The 27,178-nt window shown below is 42.7% G+C and overlaps 1 protein-coding gene across 3 annotated transcripts; it reads left to right on the top strand.

The window, feature by feature from the left end:
• Positions 1-128: 128 nt before the first annotated feature.
• On the top strand, positions 129-25,403 carry SLC35A5 (solute carrier family 35 member A5). Of its 3 annotated transcripts, none has more exons than XM_032787233.2 (7): positions 129-188; positions 5,952-6,104; positions 7,642-7,740; positions 16,472-16,605; positions 20,393-20,460; positions 21,020-21,812; positions 23,079-25,403. In XM_032787233.2, exons 2-7 carry the CDS (start codon positions 5,975-5,977, stop codon positions 23,145-23,147), a joined length of 1,293 nt encoding a protein of 430 aa, XP_032643124.1. In that variant the 5' UTR covers positions 129-188; positions 5,952-5,974; the 3' UTR covers positions 23,148-25,403. The 3 variants fall into 3 exon arrangements, with proteins under 3 accessions (XP_032643124.1, XP_032643123.1, XP_032643125.1); XM_032787232.2 differs by lacking the exon at positions 129-188 and adding an exon at positions 458-527; XM_032787234.2 differs by lacking the exon at positions 129-188 and adding an exon at positions 1,715-1,943.
• The last annotated feature ends 1,775 nt before the right edge of the window (positions 25,404-27,178 follow it).

Here is a 27,178-nt window from a genome sequence, read left to right as displayed (position 1 = left end):
CGCGCACGCGTAGAACAAGGAAGACGACAAAGGGACGTGCGCAGCGGGCTACACGGGGAAGGACTCACATGACTGTATGGGGCGCTCCCCTCACACGTGACTAAGCGGCAAGGGGCGGGCCGCTAGTTGTCTATCACTGCGCGTGCGAGAGCGGTGATGCTGGACGGGGGAGCTGCTGCTGCCGCCCGGTGAGCTGGGGGGCGGGGTCTGGGAGCGGTGAGGGCGCGTGTCGCTCGCTGACCCCGCGATGCGGGGGTGTCGTTGTGGCGGGGCCGGAGCGGGAGCCCCGGGGAGCGGCGCTGCCTCGGGTTGGGAGCGAGCGCGCGGCCCGCGTCAGCCCGGAGCGGCATGTCGGGGCATCCGGTAGCCAGGGCGGCCCGTGCCCAGCGCTTCCTCTCCCCCCCACCGGGCACCAGCCAGGGTATTTACCGCTCCCCGTCAGAGGCGGGCCCGTGCGGGTGGCCATGCTGCCGGTGGCCCCTCGCGGCTGTACTGCAGCAGGGCGCCCCCGGGAGCAGCTTTCTAGGGTAAGTGCCGGGCTGAGTGGCTGCACATGCCACGTCTTTGTACCCACGATTTCTGGGCACCTGCAGCCTCTTCTGTACCGACACTTGATTCAGCCCATCGGTCTCCAGGCAGTTTGCCAGCTTGATTCTCAGGGCATGTCTGCGCTACAGAATTAGGTCAATTTTATAGACGCTAATATTTAGAAATCAATTTTATATAGTCAATTGTATCTGTCCCCACTAAGTGCGGTAGGTCGGCGGAGTGCATCCTCAATACTGTGGTTAGCATCGATTCATAGGGTATGGCTACACTTGCAGTTGTACAGAGCTGGGAGTTACAGCTGTCTTCGTACAGCTGGGTAGGGACAGCACTGCAGTGTGGCCACACTGACAGCTACCAGCACTGCAGTGTGGCCGCATTTGCAGCGCTGTTGGGAGTGGTGCATTGTGGGCAGCTATCCCAGCGTTCAAGCGGCTGCAACGTGCTTTTCAAAAGAGAGGGGTGGGGTGGAGTGTGACAGGGAGCGTGGGGGAGACAGAGAGAGTGGATTTTTGGAGCTGATGCTGTTGTCAGCTTCCTGCCTTGCACGTTCTAAGGACTGGAAGATACACAGCACCTACCTTCAATCATTTAAAAAGTTTTGACCCCTTCACCCACCCTTCTGTCATTCACTAAATGCAAATTATGCACTCCTAAATAGTCTTCAGACCACATAAGCAGCTGGTCAACGCGGACTCCCCTCACCCCCTCCGGTTTGTTGTGAACAGGCATTCTGGGATACCTCCTAATACCCTGGAGGCCAATAACAGCCTTTTTGGTGGCCACACTTGAGCAGCACTGCATCACCAGCACTGCAATCGTTATACCCCAAGCAGACCAGGTGTACAGCCAGCGCTGCAGCCAGGGAATTGCAGTGCTGGCTGTGCCTTGCAAGTGTGGACACAGAGTAAGTTGCAGCGCTGTAAACCCACCACCAGCGCTGCAACTCTCCAGTGTAGCCATGGCCATAGAGTGGTGCACTGTGGGTAGCTATCCCACAATCCCTGTTGCCCATTGGAATTCCGGGTTAAGCTCTCAATGCCTGATGGGGCAAAAACGTTGTCGTGAGTGGTTTTGGATACATGTTGTCAGTCCCGCCTCCCTCCCTCCTTGAAAGTGATGGCAGACAATCGTTCTGTGCTTTTTTTTCTGGGTTACCTATGCTTAGCGCAGCTGTTGTGAGCATTGTAAACACCTTGTGGATTATTCTGCAGTAAGTGCAGTACTTGGCTAGGAACTGCCAGCATGAGGATGATTGTGAGGAGGACATGGGCACAGACATTCGTGAAAGCATCGGCTGTGGTAGTTGGGATATCATGGCGGCAGTGGGGCAGGGTGATACAGGATTCTGGGCCTGTCAAACAAGCACAGACCGGTGGGACCACACTGTGTTGCAGGTATGAGGTGATTCCCAGTGGCTGCGAAACTTTTGCATGCATAAGGGCACTTTCATGGAACTTTGTGAGTTGCTTCACCCTGCCCTGAAGCGAAGGAATACCAACATGAGACCTCCCCTGACTGTTGAGAAGCGAGTGGTGATAGCCCTGTGGAAGCTTGCAATGCCTGACTGCTACCAGTCAGTTGGGAATCAATTCGGAGTGGGCAAATCTACCATGGGGGCTGCTGTGATCCAAGTAACCAAGGCAGTCACTAACCTTCTTCTAGCAAGGGTAGTGAGCCTGGGAAATGTGAAGGTCATAGTGGATGGCTTTGCTGCAATGGGGTTCCCTAACTGTGGTGGGGCGATAAATGGAACGCATATCCCTATCTTGGCACCGGACCACTTTGCTATCCAATACATATACTACAAGGGGTATTTCTCAGTGGTGCTGCACACGGGATGTTTCACCAACATCAACGTGGGATGGTCAGGAAAGGTGCATGATGCTTGCATCTTTAGGAACTCCAGGCTACTCGAAAAGGTGCAAGAAGGGACTTACTTCCTAGACCAGAAAATTACTGTTGGGAATGTTGAAATGCCAGTAGTTATCTTGGGGACCCAGCCTACCCCTTGCTCCCATGGCTCATGAAGCTGTACACAGGTAGCCTGGACTGGGGTAAGGAGCAGTTCAACTATAGGCTGAGCAAGTGCAGTTAAGTTCTTTAAACATTTAAAAGCCTGCTGGTGCTGGTTGCTGACTAGGTTAGACCTCAGCACAACCAATATTCCCATTGTTATTGCAGCTTGCTGTGTGCTTCATAATATCTGAGAGAGTAAGGAGGAGACGTTTATGTCGTTACGGGAGGTTGAGGCAAATCACCTGGCAGCCAATTTTGAACTGTCAGACACTAGGGCGATTAGAAGAGCACAGCTAGGAGTGCCGCGCATCAAGAGAGGCTTTGAAAAACAATTTCATGACTGGCCAGGCTACGGTGTGACAGATGCAAAACCACCCCCTTTGTTGAATGTAATTCCCTGTAAGCCAATCTCTCCCCCTCACCCCCCGACCACAGCTGGCAAAGGAAATAAAATCCCTATTGTTTTGAATCCATGCATTCTTTATTTATTAAAAAAAAGAAAAAGTGAGATCACTGACAAGGTAGCCCAGGTGGGGTGGAGAGGGTGGGAAGGACAAGGCCACATTGCTTATTGCAGCTACACTACAAATCACAGCTGTTTGAACGACAGCATTCTGTTGTTTGGGCCATCCTCTGGGGTGGGGTGACTGGAGCCTCCCCCTCTGCATTCTTGGGCATCTGGGTGAGGAGGATATGGAACTTGGTGAGGAGGGCAGGTGGTTATACAATGGATGCAGTGGCGGTCTGTGCTCTTGTTGCCTTTCCTGCAGCTCCACTATATGCCTGAGCATGTCCGTTTGCTCCCCCATTAGCCTCAGCATTGCATCCTGCGTGTTCTGATCACAGTCACTGAATGCTTTCCTGGCCTCCGCCACTGAATGCTTCCATGCATTCAGCTGTGCCCTATCAGTCCGGGAGGATTGTATGAGCTTGGAAAACGTCATTGCGAGTGCATTTTTTTTTTTCACCTTCTCATCTGCAATAACCTCAGGGATGGAGATGATATGCAGAGCATAGAAACATTTACACCTGCATAGGGGATAAAAAGGGAGAGTAAAATTTAAGATACATTTCTGAGAACAAAAGGGAGACTCTCACAGTGATTCAAACAATTCATAGCAGACAGCACATGTGCTTAAGGCACAAGATCACATTTTACCTTTTATATTGAGCACCTGCTGGTATGGTGACACATCAAACTGTCTGGGCAACAGAATTCTGTTTCCAGGCAGCCATGGTAAGCCAAAGGGTACATGGGGTTGGCTTCTAATGCCTTCATAACATGTGGGAATGGTTTCAGACTGCAGCACCCTCCTTTCCCATAGCAAGCAATGCCAGTTGGGTTTGCCGTTCAAAAGGAGGGACTGTGGTTTTGGGGTGGATGTGCAGCACACCCCTCTCCCGCACCATGTGGCTATCCTCCAGGATGATCCCTTTTAGCTGAGCGCAAACAGCCCAGCATGAACAGGGTCCTTTTATTGTTTCCTTACAAAACTTCCCCTATTTCAGCCAGGTGACCATGAATGGTATCACACTCCTGAGGCTAACACAGAAAGATATAGACCGGATGTTGCATGAATGCGACCAAAACCCAGGACCATTCGCTGCCATGCTTTGTGCTGCAGGGATTCCAGACTACTTGCTACTGGCTTGGTGTGGTAAAGTGTCCTATGTGGAGGATGAAATAATGCAGCCCTCCCCAGAAACCTTCTGCAAAGGCTTTCAGAATACCTCTAGGAGAGCTTCATGGAGATTTCCCTGGAGGATTCCCACTCCATCCCCAGACATGTTAACAGACTTTTCCAGTAGCTGTACTGGCCATGAATGCATCCCAATTCTACAGGGCAAATCAAACATTAAACACAATTGCTTTTAACTCCTGTAATATAGTTACAAATGTGCACTCACCAGAGGTGCCTTCTCCACCTTCAGTGTCTGGGAACCTGCCTTGGGAGGGTTTTGGATCCAGGATGATAAAAAGTTCCTAGCTGCCAGGGAGAACGGATTTTCCACTTGCCTGCTGTGCATTCTCCTCCTCCTCCTCCTCCACAAAATCTTCTGTGTTGCGTAAGAAACCTCCCCCCTTGCAGGTGTTCGTGGACAGTGGTGGGATACTGGTAGGGTCCCCCCTAGAATGGCGTGCAGCTGATCACAGAAGTGACATGTATGGGGCTCTGATCTGGAGCGACCATTTGCCACCTTTGTCTTGTAGTAGGCTTGCCTGAGCTTCTTAACTTTCACATGGCACTGTTTTATGTCCCTGGTGTAGCCTCTCTCCACCATGCCTGTGCGATTTTGATATATAAGCATTTTTTCTTTTTGATCGGAGTTCTGCCTGCACAGATTCTTCTCCCCATACAGCAATCAGATCCAGTGTCTCCCGTTTGCTCCATGCTGGAGCTCATTTGCGATTCTAGGGGAACTGCATGGTCACCTGTGCTGCTGAGCTTCCCATGCTGACCAAACAGGAAATGAAATTCAAAAGTTCCCAGGGCTTTTCTTGTGTACCTGGCTAGTGCTTCGGAGTTGAAAGTGCTGTCCAGAGCGGTCACATTGGAGCACCCTGGGATAGTTCCCAGAGGCCAATACCATCTAATTGCACAACACTGCGTTTGCACTACCCCAAATTTGACCCAAGAAAGTTGATTTTAGCGCTACTCCCCTCGTCAGGGAGGAGTATAGCAGTCGATTTTAAGAGCCCTTTAGGCTGACGGAATAGGGTTGGTTGTGTAGCCACATTGCTTATAAAATCGACCTAACATGGCTAAATTCGACCTTACCTCGTAGTGTAGATCAGCCCTTAGTGAAACAAAGTTTGAGGCTTCTGCTCTTTGTCTTAGCAGCACCAATAAGAAACAGGAGAGGGTTTCTGTTTGCATTCTCATTTCCTAATTTCAGTGCTTCAGGTAACTAAATTAAATTAAACGTAAGTCTTGATCATGTTAATATATGCTGTTTAGTAAGACTGAGAGGTTTGTGTAGGGGTTTGGACTACTATAGTTGAACTCTATGGAAATGAATGAGATCCTGTTTCAGCACGAGACTTAGCAAATTGCCAATGGTAGCAACAAGATTGTTTTTTAAAATGTGAGAAGTCATCAAAGAATAGATAGATACCAAGAATATGACATTTGTTTAAACCCAGTAGTTATTCAGCATTGTACAAATACATTCCTCTCCCAGCATTGCTTTTTTTGGGTCTTCCACTGGAGAATTCAGTGCTTGTTGTATATCTCTCTTGCTGCTGCTGCTCAGATTTTTCCAAGGTAGCAATAGAATGAAACTATGGTAGGGCTCCAGAAAGCAATAAAATCATGTGTGCTTAGATATCTGTTATCGGTGTCTGAGAATACGTATACAAGGTATTTTCATTTTGTTGTCCAAAGGGCATTGACAGCCAGACAGCAGAATGGAGACCAAGTGCTGCAGCATGTCTTTATGGTGCTCCAAGTCAGCCTTGTACACATTCCTGCTAGGAGGAGCATTTGTTACCTTAGGTTCAAGTCGTATTCTCCTGATGAAATATTCTGCCAACGAAGGTAAGGTAAGATGTTTAATATATAATGCATTACCTGCAGAAATTAGTTTTCCACTTGGGGTAAAACAATGTAGATGCTGAGATTAAACCTCTCTATTGCAAATATATTTACTGCTTGAATGGGTCATCAAACCTAGTATGTTTATCCTTGCCTTTCACTGGCAGGTTTGTTAGGAGCATAAATGTTTTAATACAGAATCTTTTTCTGGGGGAGCAGTGTTGTCTAGCATAGTGTTTCTCAGATGCAGCCACCAGGGGCTTTTCTTGTGGCCACAGCCTCCTGGGTGGTGATTGAGGGGGCAGGACAGGCGCAAAGCAGCGACCTCTCCCTGGGGGCCACCAGGAGTGGTTGGGCCCTGCCCCCCTCCGGAGAGAGACAAGCTGGGACAGTGGCATTGGGCTTCAGTTCTCGGGTGGCAGGCTTCAGCCATGAGGCTTTGGGCTCTGTCCCCTGGGTGTGAGGCTTCAGGCTTCATTCCCTGGCGCTATGGTGATGGGCTCTGAGCCCATGCTCGTCCCCCCTCTGCTCCCTGCTGCCTCTCCCAGTGCCCATCACCGCTGGCCCCTTCTGCCTCTGTACCTACCTTCTCATGCTCTGAGGCCACCCAAAAAAATTATTATGAGAACTCCTGGTCTAGTGGATAGAGCACAGGACTCAGGAGACTTGGATTCTATTCCTCATTCTGCCACTGGCCTGCTGGGTAACCTTGGGCAAGTCTGTGCCTCTGTTTCCCCATCTGTAAAATGGGGGTATGACACCTCTTTTATTTAAATCTCTTTCAAATCTACTGATGACCAGAGTGATATAAGACCTAGTTGTTATTGTTACTGTGCATTGGAATCTGTCAGCAAAGAGAGTTTTTTCTATGCTGAAAACCTTCTATTTAGCCCTGATGTGCTCATGTTGGAAGGTGCTATGCCCTCAGCTCTCACAGAAGTCAGTCTTTCAGGATCAGGCCTTCTGTTACTATATAGTATTGTGGCTGCCAACTTTAGTAAAAACTGATAAAAAGTATGTGTGAAACAGATTTTAAATACTTACAGTAGTTCTGGCTAACAATGAAAGGGCCTAATCCTTGAAGAAGGGTTAGCCAACTTAACAACCTCAAATTTGTAAAATTGTCAGTTTTGTTTTGTGTGAGCAAAAAAAAAAGCTCAAATTTAATTAAATTGGGAAAGTATGATTTTTCATATTTCAGTAGCACTCTGTAATGGCTGAACTAATTGTACTCAGCCTTTCCTGAAGAATTCAAACTTGTGAACTTGAGACTAAGCATGGAAAACATCAGCCTGGAAAGTGAAATGTTCAAGAAGTTCTGTGCCGTAGAAAATGTGGAGTATTTGTAATTAAAGTCATGAACATAACCTTAAATAATGCACACTTTGTAAGTTATGGGACCTGGTCAAAACTTTTTAATGGATGTGTTTAAGCGATTATCATGGAATTGTTATGCTCTTTCTGCCACTCTAAATGCGATTGGAAAAGTTGGATGAGTAAGCATGTTTATTTGCTGTAATAATTTTGCTGAATTTTACAGATAACAAATACGATTACCTTCCTGCAACTGTGAATGTGTGCTCTGAGCTAGTTAAACTGGTGTTATGTATGACAGTGGCACTCTGGATAACAACAAAAAGTAAGTTCATATGGCTAAAAATCTGTTAGGAAATGTTCATCTTATACTTTAAATCCCTCTGCTTTTGTATGATGGATTCAAATGTACAGTAATTGTACTATACGTGCGGTGTACCATGGTACAGCCTATTTGCAGTAGGAACGGGGACAGTTATCTTCACTGAGAGTTAACTTAAGTTGCACTCTGCACTCAATTAACTCCTCTTGAGTTAGTGTAGCTCGAATGAGAGAGGCTACACTGTAAAATTGTACAGAGCAATAAGCAGCACAGAATGATTGTGTTAGCAGCTGACAAACTCAAGCTGTAGGCTTGGTCTATACATGGAATTTATATTGGCATAGACCCCACTGTAGACTCAGTTATGTTGACAATACTTTTATCAGTGTAGCTGACATTATTTGTGGAGGTGGTATTCGTATGCTAACAGAAAAACCCATTCTGTTGGCGTAGACTGTGTCTGCGCTACAGGACTATACTGGTATACTTATGCTAATATAGTCTCTGTAGTATAGACATACCCATAGTCTGTACCAGGGTGGATTTGATTTAAATCAAATCAGGAAGGCTCGACTTAATCATGGATTTCTACATAAAAGTACATTCTTGTTGGTTGTTATAACCTTAATGTATATTATTCACAACTCAGATGTAGGTTTCATTTTTAGAAGATACACGCTATATATTTTTAAAGTGATTTATTTTGAAAACTTTTCAGATTAATTTTACAGTTATATCAGAAAATGAATGATTGTTTGGTTATTTCATTTACCAAAGGTAATTGAAGAAGATATTTATGAAGTCATTGGGAAGTGAACTGTTTCCAGTTCAACAGGTTAATCATTAATATTTGGAGGATTTTCTTGCCTGTTGTATTAGGAGGAGAACATCACCAGACAGACATTTAAATTTTTATTTAACTAAAACAACGTTATGTATTCTGGATGGATTTTTTCCTTCACAGCAAACATCATATTTTTACAAAACAAGAATATGAATTTTTGAATTTAGTTAAACATTCAAGTTTTTTAAAATCAGGTTTGTTTTTGTTAAAATTATTTTTAACTAAAATAGTTAAATGAAATATTTAAAAAAACAAAAATTAAATAGACTATGTCAGTAAGGTCAACATGAAAAACTTAAAATATTGGCTTCTGCAGCTCACTCAGTTGTTTTCACCTTAATTTTCCTGTTTGTTCATAATCTGGTCAAGCTTTCCTGCTTTTTCTGGTCTCAAATGATTTCTCAATTAGGAATGAATTAGTCCAAAGGAAGAAAATATGCTTTTTACACCAGCAGAAGAAGCTATTGCTGTTAAAAGTGAGATTATCACTTCAACAGTCTCTGAATCCAAGTGCTTAAGTGAATTCCACCAGTTCACTGGTGTGACTTTCTTTAAAACATCATCAGCAAACATGTATTTCTTGAATGGTTCTTATTCCTAAACTGAGTCTCTTTTTATGGCCTGTTGCCATTATAGGTTTTCCCTTCTAGTGAGAGAATGATGTGGTAGATCTCAAATCAATGAAGGCTACAGTCAGAAAGACCTCAAGACTTTTGGACTATGCTGCTCAAACAATTTCACTTTCATTTCTTTTGCCTGTCCCTCTCTTCTCACATTTATCTTCAGACTTCTGCTTGTCCAGATCTTTTAGAGAGAGGTAAGGATTAACTCTGTGTACACAAATTTGCAGAGGAACAATAGGTCTCTTATTTCTCACCTCTATATATTATTTATTTATTTAAAAACATTTTTGCTGTTAACAAGCGTGTTATCTCTGGAGATACAAATCCACAGTTTGAGAACTGCAAATCTAAGCATCTCTGATGGTATCTTCTGGACTGAGCACTGAGTCCCATTGGGTAGATAGAAAGATTAGCTCCTGGAACTCCTAAGATTGGGTCCCTAATCCATGAACTATTGGAACTCATTTACAAAATTTTTCTTAAACATTACATGAATATATTGTGTCATACTATAGAATTAGAATTTATAATCCCTATTCCATGATGAGATATCTTTGAGCTATAATGTATCTTAATTAAAACTGTCTTTGGATAGATTTTTTTCCTCAAAAAGCCTTTAAATAACAAAAATCTGATTTTTTTTTTTTTTAAATCATTTACTTTTATCCACTCTGGTCTGGGCACCTTGACAGGCAGTCAACTCAAGTAAAAAGCACCATCATGCTGTAGTGAAGAGTTTTTGTGTATGAATAGGACTAGAGCTAGGGGCAACACTCAAGTTATAACTTGAGTTAACTCTGAAGTGAAGACAAGCCCTGGGTCTGTGATCTCTTCGGATCTTATCAGCTAAGCCAGGGTCAAGCTTGGTTACCTAATACTGTAAAAAGTGCTGATGGCGACTGTTATGGTTCTCGCGATACCCAGGACTGTGAGTTACCTTATTACCCTCTGTCTCCAGCGTGAGGGAGTCTTGCCTGTGCCTTGTGGGCATCAGCTCCCTAACACCAGCCTGTCAGCCACTGAAGCACTCTCCTCTGAGTTATGCCAGTCCTGTCTTTACCTTTCAGATTAAGAGTAGTGCATTTTGGTCCCTGAGTCCCTTCAAGAGTTCCCCTGTGATATCCAGCTGCTGACACTGACTACTCTCAGAAATCCCAGATCCTCTGCCCCCAAAAGGCACAGTGTACTGCAGTTTACTAGTTTTACCTTAAATCGTCTCCTCTATATAATGCATAGCACTTACAAGCACTTAAAAGAAGATTAAGAAAGAATAGATGTTAAATGGCTAAAATACAAAGCAAAATCCTAAAGGATGAACCTGGGTCTACGTTCATTAATAAGTACCTTTCCTATCTAAAAAAGTAGGTCCCACCTCCCCTCCTCCCTCAAAAAAAAAAAAAAAAGACAGTCTGTGGCAGATCTGGCTGGCTTCACAAACTAGGATCCAGTTTTTCTTGAGAACATCCCTGTGCCTCAAGATGTTTCCTCCTCAGTGTAAGTATATAGAGTATCTCTCCATGCTCTGTTTTGTACTGAAACAATCTTTTGTCTCTATTCCTAAAGTACATCCATACTACCCACCGGATCGGTGGGTAGCGATTGATCTATTGGGGATTGATATATGAGACACGATATATCCATCCCTGAATGCACTCCCGTCGACTCCGGAACTCCACCAGGGCGAGCGGCGGTAGTGGAGTTGATGGGGGAGCCTTGGCCGTCGACTCCGTGCCGTGAGGACGGGAGGTAAGTCGAAATAAGATACGTCAACTTCACTGCGCTATTCCCATAGCTGAAGCTGCGTATCTTGCATCGACTCCCACCGCCCCCCCAGTGTAGACCAAGCCATAGGCAGAGTAATTCTCTGTCTGTTGTAGTGTTTCTTTTTTTACCTCCAAGTGGTTTCGATAGTTTGCAGGTGCCTCCGATGGTTTTCCATTGAAAATCTTGAGAGGGAGCAAGGCTAGACAATTGAGCCTTCATCACTAGCTAACCAGGACAGGGGGTGACATTTCCTTCCTGTTTGAATGAGCCATCACAGAGACACATTATCCCCTGGTGACATACTTCTTCTCCAAGTCCATAAAGCATACTTGCAGTATAACTACATTGTTCCTTATGTAACCCTTCTGCCCCTCTGAATTGGCAGCAACAAGGGCCGGGTTCAGTATCCAGGGGTTCTGTTTCAATAACACAATGCATAACCGGCTTGAGCCCCCCAGTGACCGTGGGACACTTACATACCACATCCCCCGGGTGGCCTCTTAGGAGGCATACTTCCCCTCTCGCAGCACAGAGTCTGAGTGTAAGCAAAATCTTTTTAATGAAGGAAACAATGCGGCATCCGACTGGAGAAACCCACAAACAAGGATTATAACACAGAACCATGATAACAAAAAAAAACAAACCCACCCCTAGGGTACGTTTGGCAATGGTCCTTTTCCCCCTTAGGTCTTAAGTCCAATCCACGCCAAAGTCCAACAACCCAAAGTCGTCTGGGTCAGTGGGCACCCCAGAAATTCAAGAGTTTTATCTGCAGAGTTTTATCACCCCCACCCTCATCCCCCTCACGCCTGGGTGGAAATGGGGGAGGGGAAGTCCGCACAGGGTGTTTAAGGGGCACCTACGTGGCCAGGGCCAACTGCTCCGCCTCTCCGTGGAGTTCTGTGCAGCATTCACGACGACCAGCTCACCAACACCCGCTGTGCCACTCCTCACTGTCACTGCAAAAACGCACTTTCATTCATCCGCTCCTTTTCCATTAGGCTGCTCCAACATGCAGCAAACTGCTCCACTCTGCCAGCCGCTTAACAATAGGTCTTCAGGCTCCCCACTAGTTAACACAGCACTCAGTGATTTCAGCTCTTAGTAGGGGAGCCCTGGTGCTGATGCACCATTGCCCAACATGAACTCAGCTCAGCAGTCTCTAGATGGACTCCTAATGGAATCAAAAATTAGCTCTAGTCTTTAACATGGAGAGAGGAGGATGTGCAACTGGTGTCCAGGCCCTCAAAACGGCCCATCCATTAGGTACGCAACACCAGTCCCCAACCTCTCTCCATTCACTGGGTTTTGGAACCCATGTCCCTTGTCTAGCAAGTACCACCCAACTGAGGTTGAGTCATTTCTGTCACAAAGCAGTCCCACAGCTCCCCATTCACACAATCAGGGTGACAAACTTTTTTTCCTCCTGCCCCAATAACAAAGAAATTAGGGATCCCAGAGCTGTTAAAATAACCATCCCAGGTTGCTGCAGGCTTATGCTAAGTGGGGGGTGGAGGGGGGGGTAGATGCCAATGCAAATACTCAAAATCTCTTTCCACACTCTGAAATTCTTGAAATTCTTTCCACACTCTCTACAATTCATCACCAGATGTCAGGGTAGCTCTCATCCTGACTCTGCTTACACTTAAAATATTGCCCATACATGCATCTTGCAATGGTTATGAATCTTGACAAGTTACAAGCTTTCCATAGATGCCTTATATATTATTATTTATGGATAATTATCCTGCAGGACATGTTTGCTGTAGGGAGTTTGTCAGGTCTGAAGTGAGTTATTTGCGAAGAACGGGACCCTTTGCCAAGCAGCCTCTGTCTCAGTGATTCAGTAGGCTATACTCTTCCTTCTGAGCCGGTGCTGATTCAATGTCCCAGCACAGTGCATGCTGCTCGTGGTACCTTCCCCTCCCCTCCCCTCCCCCCCCTGCCCCTGATGAGACATCAGTTTCTGATCACTTGTGGTCATTAAAGATTTTATGGTGATCTGCCTGAATTTCACTTTAGGTAACTATATTCTGTCTAGCAAAATTCTTCCTGTAGTTTGTTAGGTACAGTATTCTTCAACCTTAGAAGGAAGGGAGTGATCCTGTGGTTCAAGTGTAAAATTGGAAACGAGAATTTCTTGTTCTGCTCCTTGGCTCCATCACTGCATGCTTTGAACAAATCCCTTAACTACACTGTTCTCCAGTTTTTCCAGTGTACATTTTGTAAGACTTGTTTATAAAGCACTTGGAGAGACTCATAGGAAAGACACAAGAGAATAGTAAAAATATTGTTGATTGTAGTTCCTTCTTTTCCACCCAGCCTCTCTGTAGCTTCTTCATAAAGTGAAAAAGATCAGTGGTTAACCTCACCATTTCAAAAAGCAAAATAGTAGAAGACTCTTTTTGTACAGGAGAGAACAACAACCTTGTGGGACGTCAACCATTTTGTAATAGAGACTGAAGAGGAACTTGAGTGAAATGCTGGTTTCCACAAATGTTAATGAAAAAGCCCAAATTCAAGCAGATCATAAATACAGTGCACAGCCCGTGTTTTCAAAAATAAATTAAACTGGATTTCCCCCCCCCACAAATGACTGCAGCACCCAACAAGCTATTGTGTGAAAGAGGTAGATAAAAATGGCCTGTCTTCCAAAATAGGTTGATTTCCGAACTATAGTAGGTTGACCTTTTTCCTTGTAATCAGCTATGTATCAAAATATATATAACAATCAGTTCCTTTTTTTTTAACCAGAAGCCACTGTGACATGTCTGCTACATGTATTTACTTGAAGGCTCACACATGAAAGCGTTGGGCTATCAGCCTGGACAGTGTAGTTATGTCACTACCAATCAGTGTCAACTGAGTAGAATTTCCAGCTTCCCAGTCACAGAAGATGAGGATTACACATACCAGTGCCATGTGCATGTGTGTCCTTTTCCATGTGCTCAGGAAATAAATGCTGTTTTTTAAAGTTCACATTTAAAGGAGTAAAGCCTTTATGGGCAAGTGTCCACGCTGATGATGATCTAGAGGTGGAAAGACATATTAGGACATCCAATCCATCTCCCTGACAGTGAAGGTTTTCTACCTATTTCATGTTACTATACGTACAATGTGATGGGGGCTAATTTAGTTACAACTAATCAGGAAAGAGATCTTGGAGTCATCGTGAATAGTTCTCTGAAGACGTCCATGCAGTGGCAGTCAAAAAAGCAAACAGGATGTTAGGAATCATTAAAAAAGAGAGAGAGAATAAGACAGAGAATATCTTATTGCCCTTATATAAATCCATGGTATGCCCGCATCTTGAATACTGCATACGGATATGGTGGTCTCATCTCAAAAAAGATATACTGGCATTAGAAAAGATTCAGAGAAGGGCAAATCAAATGATTAGGAGTTTGGAATAGGTCCCATATAAGGAGAGATTAAAGAGGCTAGGACTTTGCAGCTTGGGAAAAGAGGAGACTAAGGGGGGATATGATAGAGGTGTATATAAAATCATGAGTAGTGTGGAGAAATTAAATAAGGAAAAGTTATTTACTTGTTCCCATAATATAAGAACCTAAGGGTCGCCACCAGAAATGAAATTAATGGGCAGAGCAGGTTTAAAACATATCAAAGGAAGTTCTTCTTCACACAGCGCACAGTCACTTGTGGAACTCCTTGCTGAGGAGGTTGTGAATTCTAGGACTGTAAACGGGTTTAAAGAAAAGAGAATAGATATTCATTGGAGGTTAGTCATTAATGGCTATTAGCAAGGATGGAATAAGAATGGTGTCCCTAGCCTCTGTTTGTCAGAGGATGAAAGATAGATGGCAGCAGAGAGATAACTGATCGTGTTACCTGTTAGGTATCAACCTCTGGGCATGTGGCATTCTATCCTGTCGGTAGACAGGATACTGGGTGTTGGACCTTTGGTCTGACCAGTATGGCCATTCTTACTTATGTTTGATACTGATGTTTTGCTCTTCTGTATATTTCCTGGATAGAGCACCTGTCATTCCAAATGTGAAAGTAGAATTAATTATATTGTAAAAATAAGAATGGATTAAAGAAATGTTGTATGTACCTTAAGCAGAAATAAGAATGTTGAAATACAGGTGCCAGGAAAAGAAACATTAGGCATAAGGGTGCTAATGGCGAAACCATTACAGAAGATGGTTAGTTAAGTAAGGAAATAAGATATGCATGGCTAGCCCAGGTAAATTTATCAGATTCTGCTTCCTTTGTTATCTTGCTAAGTGCTCCCCCCCCTTTTATCTGTATAAATAAGATAGTTTGTGTCTTGTATGGTGCTCACATTATTTGGGGGTATTAGCAGAGCGCTGTGCTAATAAAACAGAGTGGTCTGACAAACTGTGAGTCCTGAGTCTAAATTAATTCTTTGATTTGAGAATAAAGTGTAGTCAGATCAAGGAGAAGAAATGTCGTACACCTGCATTCAAAAGACTATTGATTGAGAATGCCTATGGGTACATTTATCTTCCAAACTTTCTCCCCTCAAATCTAATATAGTTTGAAGGGAAGCTGAAACTAGTCAGCCTATTCCCACCTAAATGTCCCCCTTCACCTTCTTCCCCTTGCCTTATCCTTTTGAGCCTTTAAACACATCTTTCTTCTATTCCTCTCATCCACACCCTCAATGCTAGTCACATTTAAAATTACATTGTTTTAAGACACACATCCCCTGAACATTTAAGCACATGTAATTATTATTCTTTTTTTATTTGTATTACCGTAGCACATAGACACCCCCGTCACAGACCAGGATCCCAGCATGCTAGGTGCTATACAAACCTAGAACAAAAAGGTGATCCCTGCCACAAAGAGCGTACAAACCATGTGTAATCTTGCATCTTCTCCCCTTCCTCCCTCTCTGTTTTGTCTTGTCTTATGTCATATTATCATTTAGATTGTAAGCTCTGTGAGAACAGGGACTGTCTTTTTGTCTGTAAAATGCTACTGTACTTTAGGTGCTATATATGCAGGTCTCTTACATCTAGGCTATTGTTTCAAATCTAGGCATGCTCAATAGTCAGCAGAAGTCATTTCTATCTGACGGTCATTCTTTAGGCATCAATAATAATGAGTGATCTCATCCTAGTTCCTAGTGAGTATTGTGCAAAAGGACCACTAGCCTTGTTGATGGTCTCTCTGCCAAGGAGAAGACCAAATGACCGTTGAGATTGAACTCCTCTCCTTAGAGTTTGTCACTTTAGGTGCTCAGTTAAGGCAGATTGACGAGAGTACGGGGAAGCTAGTGCTGCCTCTGCTTGTGTTGTGAATCTCCTGTGGATTAATGGAAGACGAAGGTCTCCAGGACTGTCATTCTGACACCATTCGTCAAATGCTACGTTTGCTTAAAACAAACAAAAAAGCAATTGCTGTCAGATGGGGATTAAAACACACTTCCGTTAACATGGAGAGTCTTTTATATAGATTTTCATCATTCTAATCAAGTTCATTTTACTGACTGATTTTTTTCCTTTTCTTTTAGAGGGACGTTCGTATAGTGACTTTGGATGCACCTCATGGAGGGAGTTTTGTAACTACATGAAGTGGTCAATTCCAGCCTTTCTGTACTTTTTGGATAACCTGATTGTTTTCTATGTATTGTCCTACCTCCAACCAGTAAGTATACACAGACCAAATAAAATAGCATTGAAATGATCCAAGTCTCTCTCTTGTTGGAAGATTGCTAGTTGGGGTTTCATGGTCCTGCATTTGATCTGTCTAAGGCTGCCTTGTACACAGGGACCATTTCTGTTAATCCCTTCCATCCACCTGCCCATCAGATCCTGTTTTGTAGCTTCCAGTTGAGAGAGAATCTTTCTGCATTATCTACTTCCTTCCTGATTTAGAGGTAGTGTTGAATGGCTTCAGTGTAATGCAAGACTTCGACCTTCCTCCTCCTTTCTTGAGCTCAGTTTGCTTTGAAGGTGGGTCTTTAAGTCCTGTCCCCCATACAGCTCCTACCATTAATGTCTTTATATGAATGACTTCATTCAGTCACTTTTGAATTTTGCTTTCTTCCATTCTGCATTGATACCATTTATGATCAAACTTCAAAAGTGAGGGGGAGGGGGAGGTGGAAAGAGTGTTGGATGCTGATTTTTTGCATTTAATTACCTCCAGTACCTAAGCTAGTATCCAGTGTGACAGACATTTGCTGCTTTTATTCATAGAACCTGGAATCAATCTACAAATGTTCAGAAAACTGTTATCTTCATTTTAAGCCTGGGATTATTGTTTGTTTGGTTCAAGTTTTATTAGTGTTAACTATAAAATAACAGGGAATTCTCAATATATTTATCATGACACTAGAGAAACTATAGTTAAACTCAATCTAAACTTTTATTTTCACTCTCAGGCTGTCTCAAAAAATTGTCCTTTAAGGCTCAAATTTCTGGCATGGACAGCATGTAGTCAACAGGACTGTTGCTTTTGCCTGGTTTACAAACATCTGGTTTTAGAGAGGGAAAAGTCTGGGTGATTTAAAATAACATATGCACTGTTTTATTAGCTTTTGAAAGGTGAGCACAAGTATAATGCCCTGAATAATTACAAGATCTAATGTTTGAAAGATTACATCCACATGCTGTCATTTTCTTAAATAAGCAACTTGGCTTTTGGTTGAGGGGATCTTTTATAAAGATCGTACAGCAAGCTTATAACACACTAGTAATTTGTATTTCTTCCCTTAGAGCCAACGCTGTTCAAAACCCTTTATATAATTCTTTTTCTTTAACTTTTGATCTGGGGTATTTCATAGAGGTTTATTAAATTGTAGCACTATAATGGAAGAACAAGAATGAATAACTGACCTCTTGTATGTATTCATTGCACTTAGTATCTTTGATTAAATGGGAACACAGTACTGGAAAATGTGACCTGCTACTTGGCAAATAATACACTGGATTATAATGGAAAGGAACTGCCTTTTTACTGGTTAACGCAAGACAACATTAATGCAAAGTTAGAGTTGTGAATTTAAAGACATAAGTCATGAAGGTCAGAATATACGCCAACATGGAAATTATTTATATAAATATTTGATTAAAATCTGTTATGTAATGAAGAGATCTTTCTTCATAAAGGTTTAGTGCAGGGGGAGACTCAAGGTCAGTTAAACCCAGATTTCTGTGTTTATCACTCTTCGTTAAACAGGCTGTGAGATAAGAGAGGCATATGACAGAAAAATATTTTTAAAAAATTATTTTTAACCTCTGTTTCTGTTTGGGATTCATTAGAGTTGCACCAGGAAAACATTGTTCTGAGACATAAGATACTACAAGTCTCATATGGGCACTGGCTCCTCTGGTGCCGATGATGTACTATAAATGATGCATTCTCAGATGTCTTCAATGATCCTTTAATCTGGTTGGTGAGGGCAGTAATTCAGTTTTGAATTTTGCTTGGTAGTTCATGTTTAACGATGAGGGTCATGGCATGCCAGACATATTAATGGGAACCCACTACTTCCTAGCTAAGTCAGCCTGGAATGACTTTGAGGACACGGTTAGGGTTATAGAAAATCCCTGTGGGAACGTGAACTGAGAATCTTCTGACTCTTAAGACTTTTTTAAAGTGTGGTTCTGCTCTGAAAAATGCCATTGTTTATGAAGTATCCAAATCAAATTTGTTCCCATTTCCCAAATAAAACGTTGTTGTTTTAATTAATGGTGCTGCAAGCTTGCCCTGGGTTCTTTCCTTCCACGCATTATCACAAATAATGAAGATTTTGCAGACCAGATTCTTCATTCAGTTACACCTCTGCAGACCTGTTCTCTTCAAATTATGCTGTTACATCTGTGCGACAGCATTAGGCTATGTCTACACTACTCAGCTTTTAGCAACACTAAAAGTTTGTCTTTTGGGGAAAGTGTTTTGTTTGTTTTTTTAAACACTTCTGAAAGACAAAAGTTTTGCTGTTCAGATGCCAGCCTTAGTCTTGTAATTGATACCTAGCTGGCAATTCTGTTGATGAATGAGCCAGAATAGACTCTAGCTAGCTGTGCATAACCAGTACAGCTCCTGGAATAAAAAAATAGCAGGCATTCCATGCTTTTTTTTTTTTCTTTTTTCTTTCAGTAAAATCAGTAGATCTCACTCTTATACTCACAGACGATAGGATTAGGAAGGAACCGTTTTTACACAGTCACTTTCCAGAGTAGAACTGTGATTTATACATCTGTTTTCATGCACACTCTTGAGATTGTAATAATGTTCAAACATCAGAGTACAAACAGCTGTTATCAATAGCTACTGGTGTGGTGCTCTGCTCTCGTTTGATGATAACAGTCGGCTGCGTGCGTGTTCCCCCTGTGTGCTGCTCTGGCTCTGCGCAGATAGCTGGCACAGCAAACCCTGAAAGAACCCCCAATGACCACAGACACTAGTAAGGTACGAAGGAACTCAAGCCAGGTTTGTTGTCAAACGAAGCACAGTAATAGTTTCCTATAGACTTTACAGGACATACTACGAATTTGTGCCCTCTGGCAATGGACACCGCTCAGTCAGTGGCGGGACACTCCACTGCACTCTAGGCTGGACAAAGATGCGCACTCCAGGACCTACTTTTATACAGTTACATGACAGATTACTCATCCCTACTGACGCATTGAGGTACAGCTTCTTGGTTCATTAGGGTACTGTCTCCCTTTTGATCGTGTTGTTCCAGACAAACAGATCTATCCATCATGCTCTCCTGTCTTTAAGATGCACCTGCCTGTTCCTTGTCATGTCTGTGGAGTGTCCTTGTATCGGGCTGTCCAGGTGCCATCTTGGCACACGTTCCTCTTGTTAGCACTTAAATGTGTGAATGCACCTGCTTCTAACAACCCTATTGTTGCCAGCTTCTGTGAGTGAGGCCTGCCTCTGGCTCACAGCCCAGCTTTTGCTTAGCAATGCCTGGAAGTACTTTAGTTCAGGCTTCAGGCCTCAGACTAGGCCTCTCACAAAAGAGTTTATATTTCAAGACCTCATCTTACTACAACAGCAAAAAAAAATCTGAACGCACGCCACAATTGAAATGACTAAATAGTCTGTGTTTTAAAATTCTAACTCATGGCTGTAAAATAAATAAATAAATAAAATTTATTGGCCCAAAGTGCTTGATCTAGCGCTCACTGAAGTCAATGGAAGTTTTTCCAACTCTGGTTAGCCTGGGGTGAAATCTACCCCATCGCAGAAAACCCTGGCAAGATTCTGTGCACCGCTTAAGCCATTAATGTGGAACTGGCATTTAGGATCTTGTATGGTTCCTCCGTGCAAGAGTGAATTTCACCCTGAGTGTAAGGTCTGTACCGATATGATCACTTTTTGCTGTGGGGTCTTCTGATAGATGAACGCTGTGAGTTGATTTTTGTTGGTCAGATTCTGTCAGGATTATAACTTTTTCCCTGTCCTCTTTTTATAGGCCATGGCTGTATTATTCTCAAATTTTATCATTGTAACAACAGCGCTCCTATTCAGGATAGTGCTAAAGTAAGTAGCTATGAAAGCAAATAAAACGTTGGGGAAGTTATGCTTGATTCTTTCTCACCACATGAGGGCTATAGTATTTTTAATACTCTGTATTTTCTGTAGCCTTTGGCATACAAGCACAAATAATGGCTTTGTGGTTTAACTGTTCCACTAGGTATGAAATACTTAGCTTAATTGGAATCACGAGTTTAAATTTCAGCAAATTTGTCTCAGTCCTTCATTCTTCTGTAATGGATAAACAGAATCATAATTGTATTGTATCATAATTTTGTCTCCATTGTGAGTCATGCAGGATCTCCCTTGGCTCCTCGTAGGCAGCTGGGGAGGCACTTGAGTACACTGCCTCTTTGGGGTCTGAGATGAAGCTCTAGGGAAATCCTCACCTCATAGAAGTTAATGGGAATTTTATCTGCTCAGTGGAGCTGAGATTTCACACTCTCTCTCTCTGGGGTTTGCCTGTAGTGTGGAGGTTTCTCCATGCCACGTGTCATTTGTTTTCAAAATGCTGAACACTTGTCCCTTGTACTCTAAAGGTTTGGGGGGTTTTGTCTCCACACAGACGGCAGCTCTCCTGGGTACAATGGGCATCTCTACTGATTTTGTTCCTGTCCATCATAGCTCTGACTGCAGGGACCGGAAGCAATCAGCACAGCTTGGCCACACATGGGTTTCATCATGACATGTTTTTCAGCTCATCTAATCGCTGCCTTCAGTACACCAGGCCTGAGGAAGAATGCTGGGGAGGAGACAACTGTACGGAAACAGGGTTCTTTCCCAGCTTCAAGTGGAATGTCACTGCTGCCACTGCAGGAGCATTGAAACCTCTCCGTCTCGGTTTGGGCCATCTGCTGATAATAGTGCAGTGTTTCATCTCCGCTTTGGCCAACATCTATAATGAAAAGATCCTGAAGGAAGGGGACCAGCTCAATGAAAGTATATTTGTGCAGAATAGCAAGCTATATGTGTTCGGGATGCTGTTCAATGGGCTGATGCTGGGCCTGCGCTCTGAGAACCGTTGGCAGATAGAATATTGCGGCTTCTTTTATGGCCACAATGTGTTCTCTGTAGCTCTCATTTTTGTCACTGCCTTCCTGGGGCTGTCTGTGGCCTTCATTCTGAAGTTCCGAGACAACATGTTCCACGTCCTGACTGCGCAGATCACCACCGTGATCATCACCATTGTGTCCATTGTCATCTTTGACTTCAAGCCTTCTCTGGACTTCTTCTTGGAAGCACCTGTGGTGCTTCTTTCCATATTTATCTACAATGCCAGCAAACATCAAGGCCTGGAATATGCCACTCAGCAGGAGAGGAACAAACTCCTCGGTGAGATCTGGGAGCGATCCAGTGGGGTAAGGCTTTGAAATGCTTGTGTCTCTGGTTGACTCCCTTTCTCACAGACTGTTCACCCAGTTGACCATTTAGAGTTCACCACACATGTGGCTGGACTCATAATTCAACCAAATTGTCACTTTCATTTAAATGACACAAGATCAATCTCAGTCTTGTAAATAACTCCTTGTTTTAGCTCCATACTTATATGTGTAGCTTCCTCTTGTTTCCTGAGGCCTGGTTGAAGCTTTACCTCTCTGCTCTGACCTCAGATGTTCCTTCAGCCATCTCAGTTTGAACATTCTTTTAGCATTTGCAGCCAAATACCTCATCAAACCCATCCTGGCATTATACTGGCGAACTGATTATAAACAAGGAAAACTGACTAGTCTATTTTCACAGCCCAGGTTCAGCTAAATGCAGAAAGTAAACATACAGCATAAATGGGAGTAAACTAAATTAGATATTTAAATTGTTTTCAGCTTTAACAGTTTAAGATGTTTTAAGACATTTAAGTTTTTTTTTTTTTTAAAGAAACGCAGGTAAGGATATTTTTAATGTAAGATTTTCAACATGGTAATTGCCCTTTCCTCATGAATCAGTTCCTTTAGCCTCCTGCTATAATTTCTGCTCTTCTATGAACGAAGATCCAGAGGCTTAGAATCTAGAAAAATCTTTGTAGGGAAGCAGCTTGCTCCCAGACTTCACATTCAGGTGAACTGAGAAATAAGTCTGCAGTGTTGATAGTATGTTTATCGCCTGTGAGCAGTAGAGGGCACTGTCTGCATTTAGTCCTGGGAAACTTCATTTATCCCAGAAAGAGGAGAGTCGATGTTTTCTTGGAATTCTACACAGTGCTATTGCAGAGTGATATTTAACAGTAAATAATGCATATAGTACGCATTTGTAAAATCAATCACTGCATGTTTCAGCAGATGTAATGAATTAGCTACAGTATAAGTTATTCAGCACCCATGTATTTGCCAACATAGGAAGGGACACATCTATTAATTGAATACAGTGCAAGTGGAAAGATTTCAGGAAGGATGCCATGGAAAAATGGTAAATATTTAGCTATAAAAAATATCTAGGGACTGTCCTTCAGGAACAGCTATGTATGTTGTATCTTAAATAAGGATCTTAGTGTCCCAGTACAAAAGCTTTTAAGTACAGGTCCTTGATTTTGCAGTTGTCACTGGACTGCTTCAGGGTAAGTATTACTAACAAGAAGAAAATTTGCTAATGCTGTTACTATCTTCTTCCCCTCCATTTTTCGGCTCCTGTAGGATGGAGAGGAACTTGAGAGACTGACCAAAGCAAACAGTGACATTGATACAGATGAAGATGCCTTCTAGCATGAGCTTGTGCAACTGAGTGCTGGGTATTCTCCAAGAGAACAGTGTTGGTATCTTTTTAAGCTATGGGATAGTCTTTTTTCTAAGTGCAACAGTTAAAACTGTTCGGATGGTTTTGTGATTCCAGAGTATTTGTACTGTGTTTTTAAGTTGTGCAAATAAAACACAGCTCCAAGATCAGAATAGGGTGTGTCCAGGTTTAGGGCTGAGGTGTCTGTTGAGAAAAAATGAGTAAAGCCCATTGGATTTCAGCAGCTGACAAGGAAAGCTAGAGAATTATCAGTTCGAACCTTATATATTAAGGGTTTTTTTCTCTTCTCACACTAGTGTAAATCAGAAGTTAATTCCAGTGCATTCAATGATAAACTGATAATAAAAGTGATATGAGAGAAAGGTTTGGCCCTAGCTTAATGATCTGGATGACATGGGAGCTGTATTATGTGTAGTAATCCAGAACACTCGGTGTCCTCAATTGTACGTTTGTCTATCATACACTAGGGTTGTATGGGGATAATAACATTTCTCACTGGTGAAAGGCCTGATCCTGTAAACCTCACATCTGTGATCCTGACTCAATTGGGAATAGTCCCATTGAATGGGCCCCTAACATTTGTAAAGCACTATAAAGACATGAAGTGTTATATAAGTGCTATGTATTCTTATTTCCAGGGCTACATGTTCATTGGTATTGTGCACCCTTCTGCAATTTGATTGATGGATGATTCCACAGCTGCAGAATGAGTTTCCTCATTTCTGCAGTTATCTGCAGGTGCTGTTGCTTCTGTGTGTCCTGTGGAACATTACACCCAATTATAAATACGTTCTGTTTGTTTGATAACGTGATTAGTGTTCCACAGTGGCAGGGAAGCTTTCCAGATATTCAGAATACAAGCTTTTAAATAAACAGAGGGTTCATATACTTCCCTTTGGGGAAGTAATTTCATTCTTACTCTACCTGGAATTGCAGTTTGCCCATCGCAGACATCAGGGATTTTCATTCTAGTTCACTATAAAAGTAGTTACCTCATATCCAAATTCACTATAAGTGTATTTCACCATATCTGTAAATACAGTGTTTTAAATTTAAAAAGATTAACTTGACCCAAAATTTAGATTTTTGTAAAAACAAACTTAAAATAAACCCAACCCTAAGAAATATTTCTGTAGTCTTAAAAAAGGAAAAAAAATCAGATGAATAGGTTCTGTTTAGACTAACATTTTTCTGCATTGTTTGCAGCCCAGATGCTACAAAACTGCATTAGCGTGTGGGATGGTCTAGGTAACACACAGTCTTGCCTCAGTGTAGGGTCTGGACTAGATGACCTGTCAAGTTCCCTTCCAGTCCTACATTTTGATAATTCTATGACCCTGACAGTGAAATTGACTAGAAACTGTTGGGTAATTTGGAAAGTCTATTATCATTGTCCGAGAGGAGAGAAACGGTGAAAAGTCTGTTCAGTTTTGAAAATAATCTTGTTTATTCCATGCAGCATGATCTGGTGGACTCAGCAACTCCCGAGTCTAATGCCTTTTCTTCCACTGCTTCAGTCAGCCACCTTGCCTCAGCCATTTCAGCTTCCTGCCTGAGTTTCCCCATTTGTAATATAGAGATAATACTCTTACCTACCTCACAGGTGTGTTCTGAGGATTAATTGTTGAATGTTTGTGCGGTACTTTGAACAGTAAAAACCTATACAAACACTTCAATGTGTTTCAATAATTTAAGCTGTTACTAAGAAGATTAGAACACTTGTGTTTTGGTTTTTAAATATAAGGCCAGATTCACTCACATGTTTCAACTGCTTTTTGACACTGGCCATACAAAGCACCTGTAAACCCAGCTTAATCATTTGAATTTGGCTCATCATTTTTTTTTTTTTTAACCTGACAGTGTCCTCTCAAACATACCATTTGGATTAGGGATGTATTCCCTATTACAGGTGCTGCTCTTGAATGTGAATAAAGAATGTGTGGTCTGACCATGGTCCAGATTCTGAGTTTACCCCATTTTAGGTCAGGGTCACTATTGCCTTGTGTAGAGTTCCTCCTTATGTATTCTGGTGTAATTGAGAGCAGAATAAGGCCTGTTGATTTCAGCAACTCACCCTTATATTGCATTGTGTGTGAGACTCTGCTGCTTTCATATGTACTGGTGCCTATGGTATATGACCGTTTTGTAAATAGGTGTTGTTTTACATGTAATTTATTATGCCTAATTGTGAAGCAAGCCTGAATAAACTAAAGTTCATTATGAAATGATTACATCATAAGTTCTTTTTGGTGTGTGATGTATTCATGGTTTCATAGAGGGGGCAGCAAACTAGAAATATAATAATCTTTTTCTCTCCGTTGCCACTAGAGCTATTAAATAAAAACAGAAACAGTGTATTCTCAATGACCATAGAACATTTGACAGTTGCAGCATGAGCGAGAGGGTGCAGTACATAATGACATTTGGTTGTTTCTGTAAGGTAAGCAGTATAATCTCTTAGCTATGTAGGGTTTCTCTACACTGGTAGCATTTTATACCCACTCTGCACTGGTATATATAATTATGCAAGATGCTGGGTAAAGTGAGTTGAAAGTGGCTGCTGGGTGATGAAATGTTGCTGGAAGAACATCTGGGGATGGGAAATGGGGTCCATATAGTTCAGATAAACTTAGAAGAAGAAATGTAGTCAAATTAGTGGGGAAAAGAAGTTATAATTTTTTCCCTTCTAGGAAGTATCTTTCATAGTGCAAACATCCACTGGATAATTCCTCACAAAACTATTTCTTAAAGGGTTATTTAATGATCCATGCTCCATTGTTAAGCTATGCCAGAATGTGCAGCTCTTTGCAGAACGTGATATTAAAACACTATATCAGGGTTCAGCAACCTTTGCATGCAGCCTGTCAGGGAAATCCGCTGGTGGGCCAGGACCGTTTGTTTACCTGCAGCATCCGCAGGTTTGACTAATCGCAGCTCCCACTGGCCGCGGTTTGCCGTTCCAGGCCAATGGGGGCTGTGGAAGCGGCGGCCAGCACATCCCTTAACACATGCTGCTTTTCACAGCCCCCAGTGGCCTGGAACGGCAAACCACGGCCAGTGGGAGCTGCGATTGGCCGAACATGTGGATGCTGCAGATAAACAAACCATCCCAGCCTGCCAGCGGATTTCCTGATGGGCCACTTGCCAAAGGTTGCCAATCCCTGCACTATGTGATTTAATTATTAACTGGTCAGGATGCTTTTATTATTGACCAATTATGTTATCAACTTGCACTAAGGTATTAACTTTATCTATCTATCTATAAAAGTTTCGTGTTTTAAATATGAATAATACTACAGTAAATGGAAACAATGAAGTCACACTACTGTGACTCTTTTGGGTAATATTGATGGCTAATTTGACTCCTGAACCACTGAGGTGTAAATATCACTGATTTGTACTATTCTTGGATGTTGAAGGAACTTAATTTTCACGGAGACTAAGCTCTGGGCCAAATTTGAGTTGACAGCATGCTATAAATACACACCCCTTCTCTTTTCTGAAGTTAGACTGACAGCCCACCCACTTCAACTTTGCTTAACACACCCCAGACTCCTGATGAGACAGGCAAAGCCACCACAATTCACCACTGGGGCTGAGTCCAGCACCACACCTGGGACCCCCAGCTCCACACTACTTCACAACTCCAAAACAGGTGCCCAGATGCACCTCTCCATTTTCAAGCTAGAAATTCAGAGCAACGCGAACAGGCTTTACAGGGAAACTGCAGCTCCCAGTACAGGCAGCTGGCTCTGGGTCCCTACATGTGCCGCTGCAGAGTTTTTCAGTAGGCTGAAGGAAATCCTGCCTTTGAACTTGTGCTCCAAAATTCACGAGGAAATGGGTTCTACAGCTTATTAATGTACACTCTCTGCCACGCTTGATCAGTTCATTGGTCCATCAAGTGTGATATCCAACCTCCAGTTGTGCCAATACCTGTCAAGTTGCACTTGGTGTTTCCCCTCCAACTGCTGCAGCAGTCAGCTCCTGAATTGCATGT

Source organism: Chelonoidis abingdonii, chromosome 1 (genome assembly GCF_003597395.2).
Source record: "Chelonoidis abingdonii isolate Lonesome George chromosome 1, CheloAbing_2.0, whole genome shotgun sequence".
In the NCBI taxonomy this organism is placed as follows: Eukaryota; Metazoa; Chordata; order Testudines; family Testudinidae; genus Chelonoidis; species Chelonoidis abingdonii.
The sequence above is the reverse complement of the archived record's forward strand: the minus strand, read 5'-3'. Positions and strand labels throughout refer to the sequence as shown.

Excerpts from the sequence above, each read along its gene's own strand:
- SLC35A5 (XM_032787233.2), top strand. The coding sequence starts at position 5,975 with ATGGAGACCAAGTGCTGCAGCATGTCTTTATGGTGCTCCAAGTCAGCC. Across the intron at positions 6,105-7,641 it reads GAAATATTCTGCCAACGAAG|ATAACAAATACGATTACCTT; the intron begins GTAAGGTAAGAT and ends TGAATTTTACAG. Across the intron at positions 20,461-21,019 it reads CTATTCAGGATAGTGCTAAA|ACGGCAGCTCTCCTGGGTAC; the intron begins GTAAGTAGCTAT and ends GTCTCCACACAG.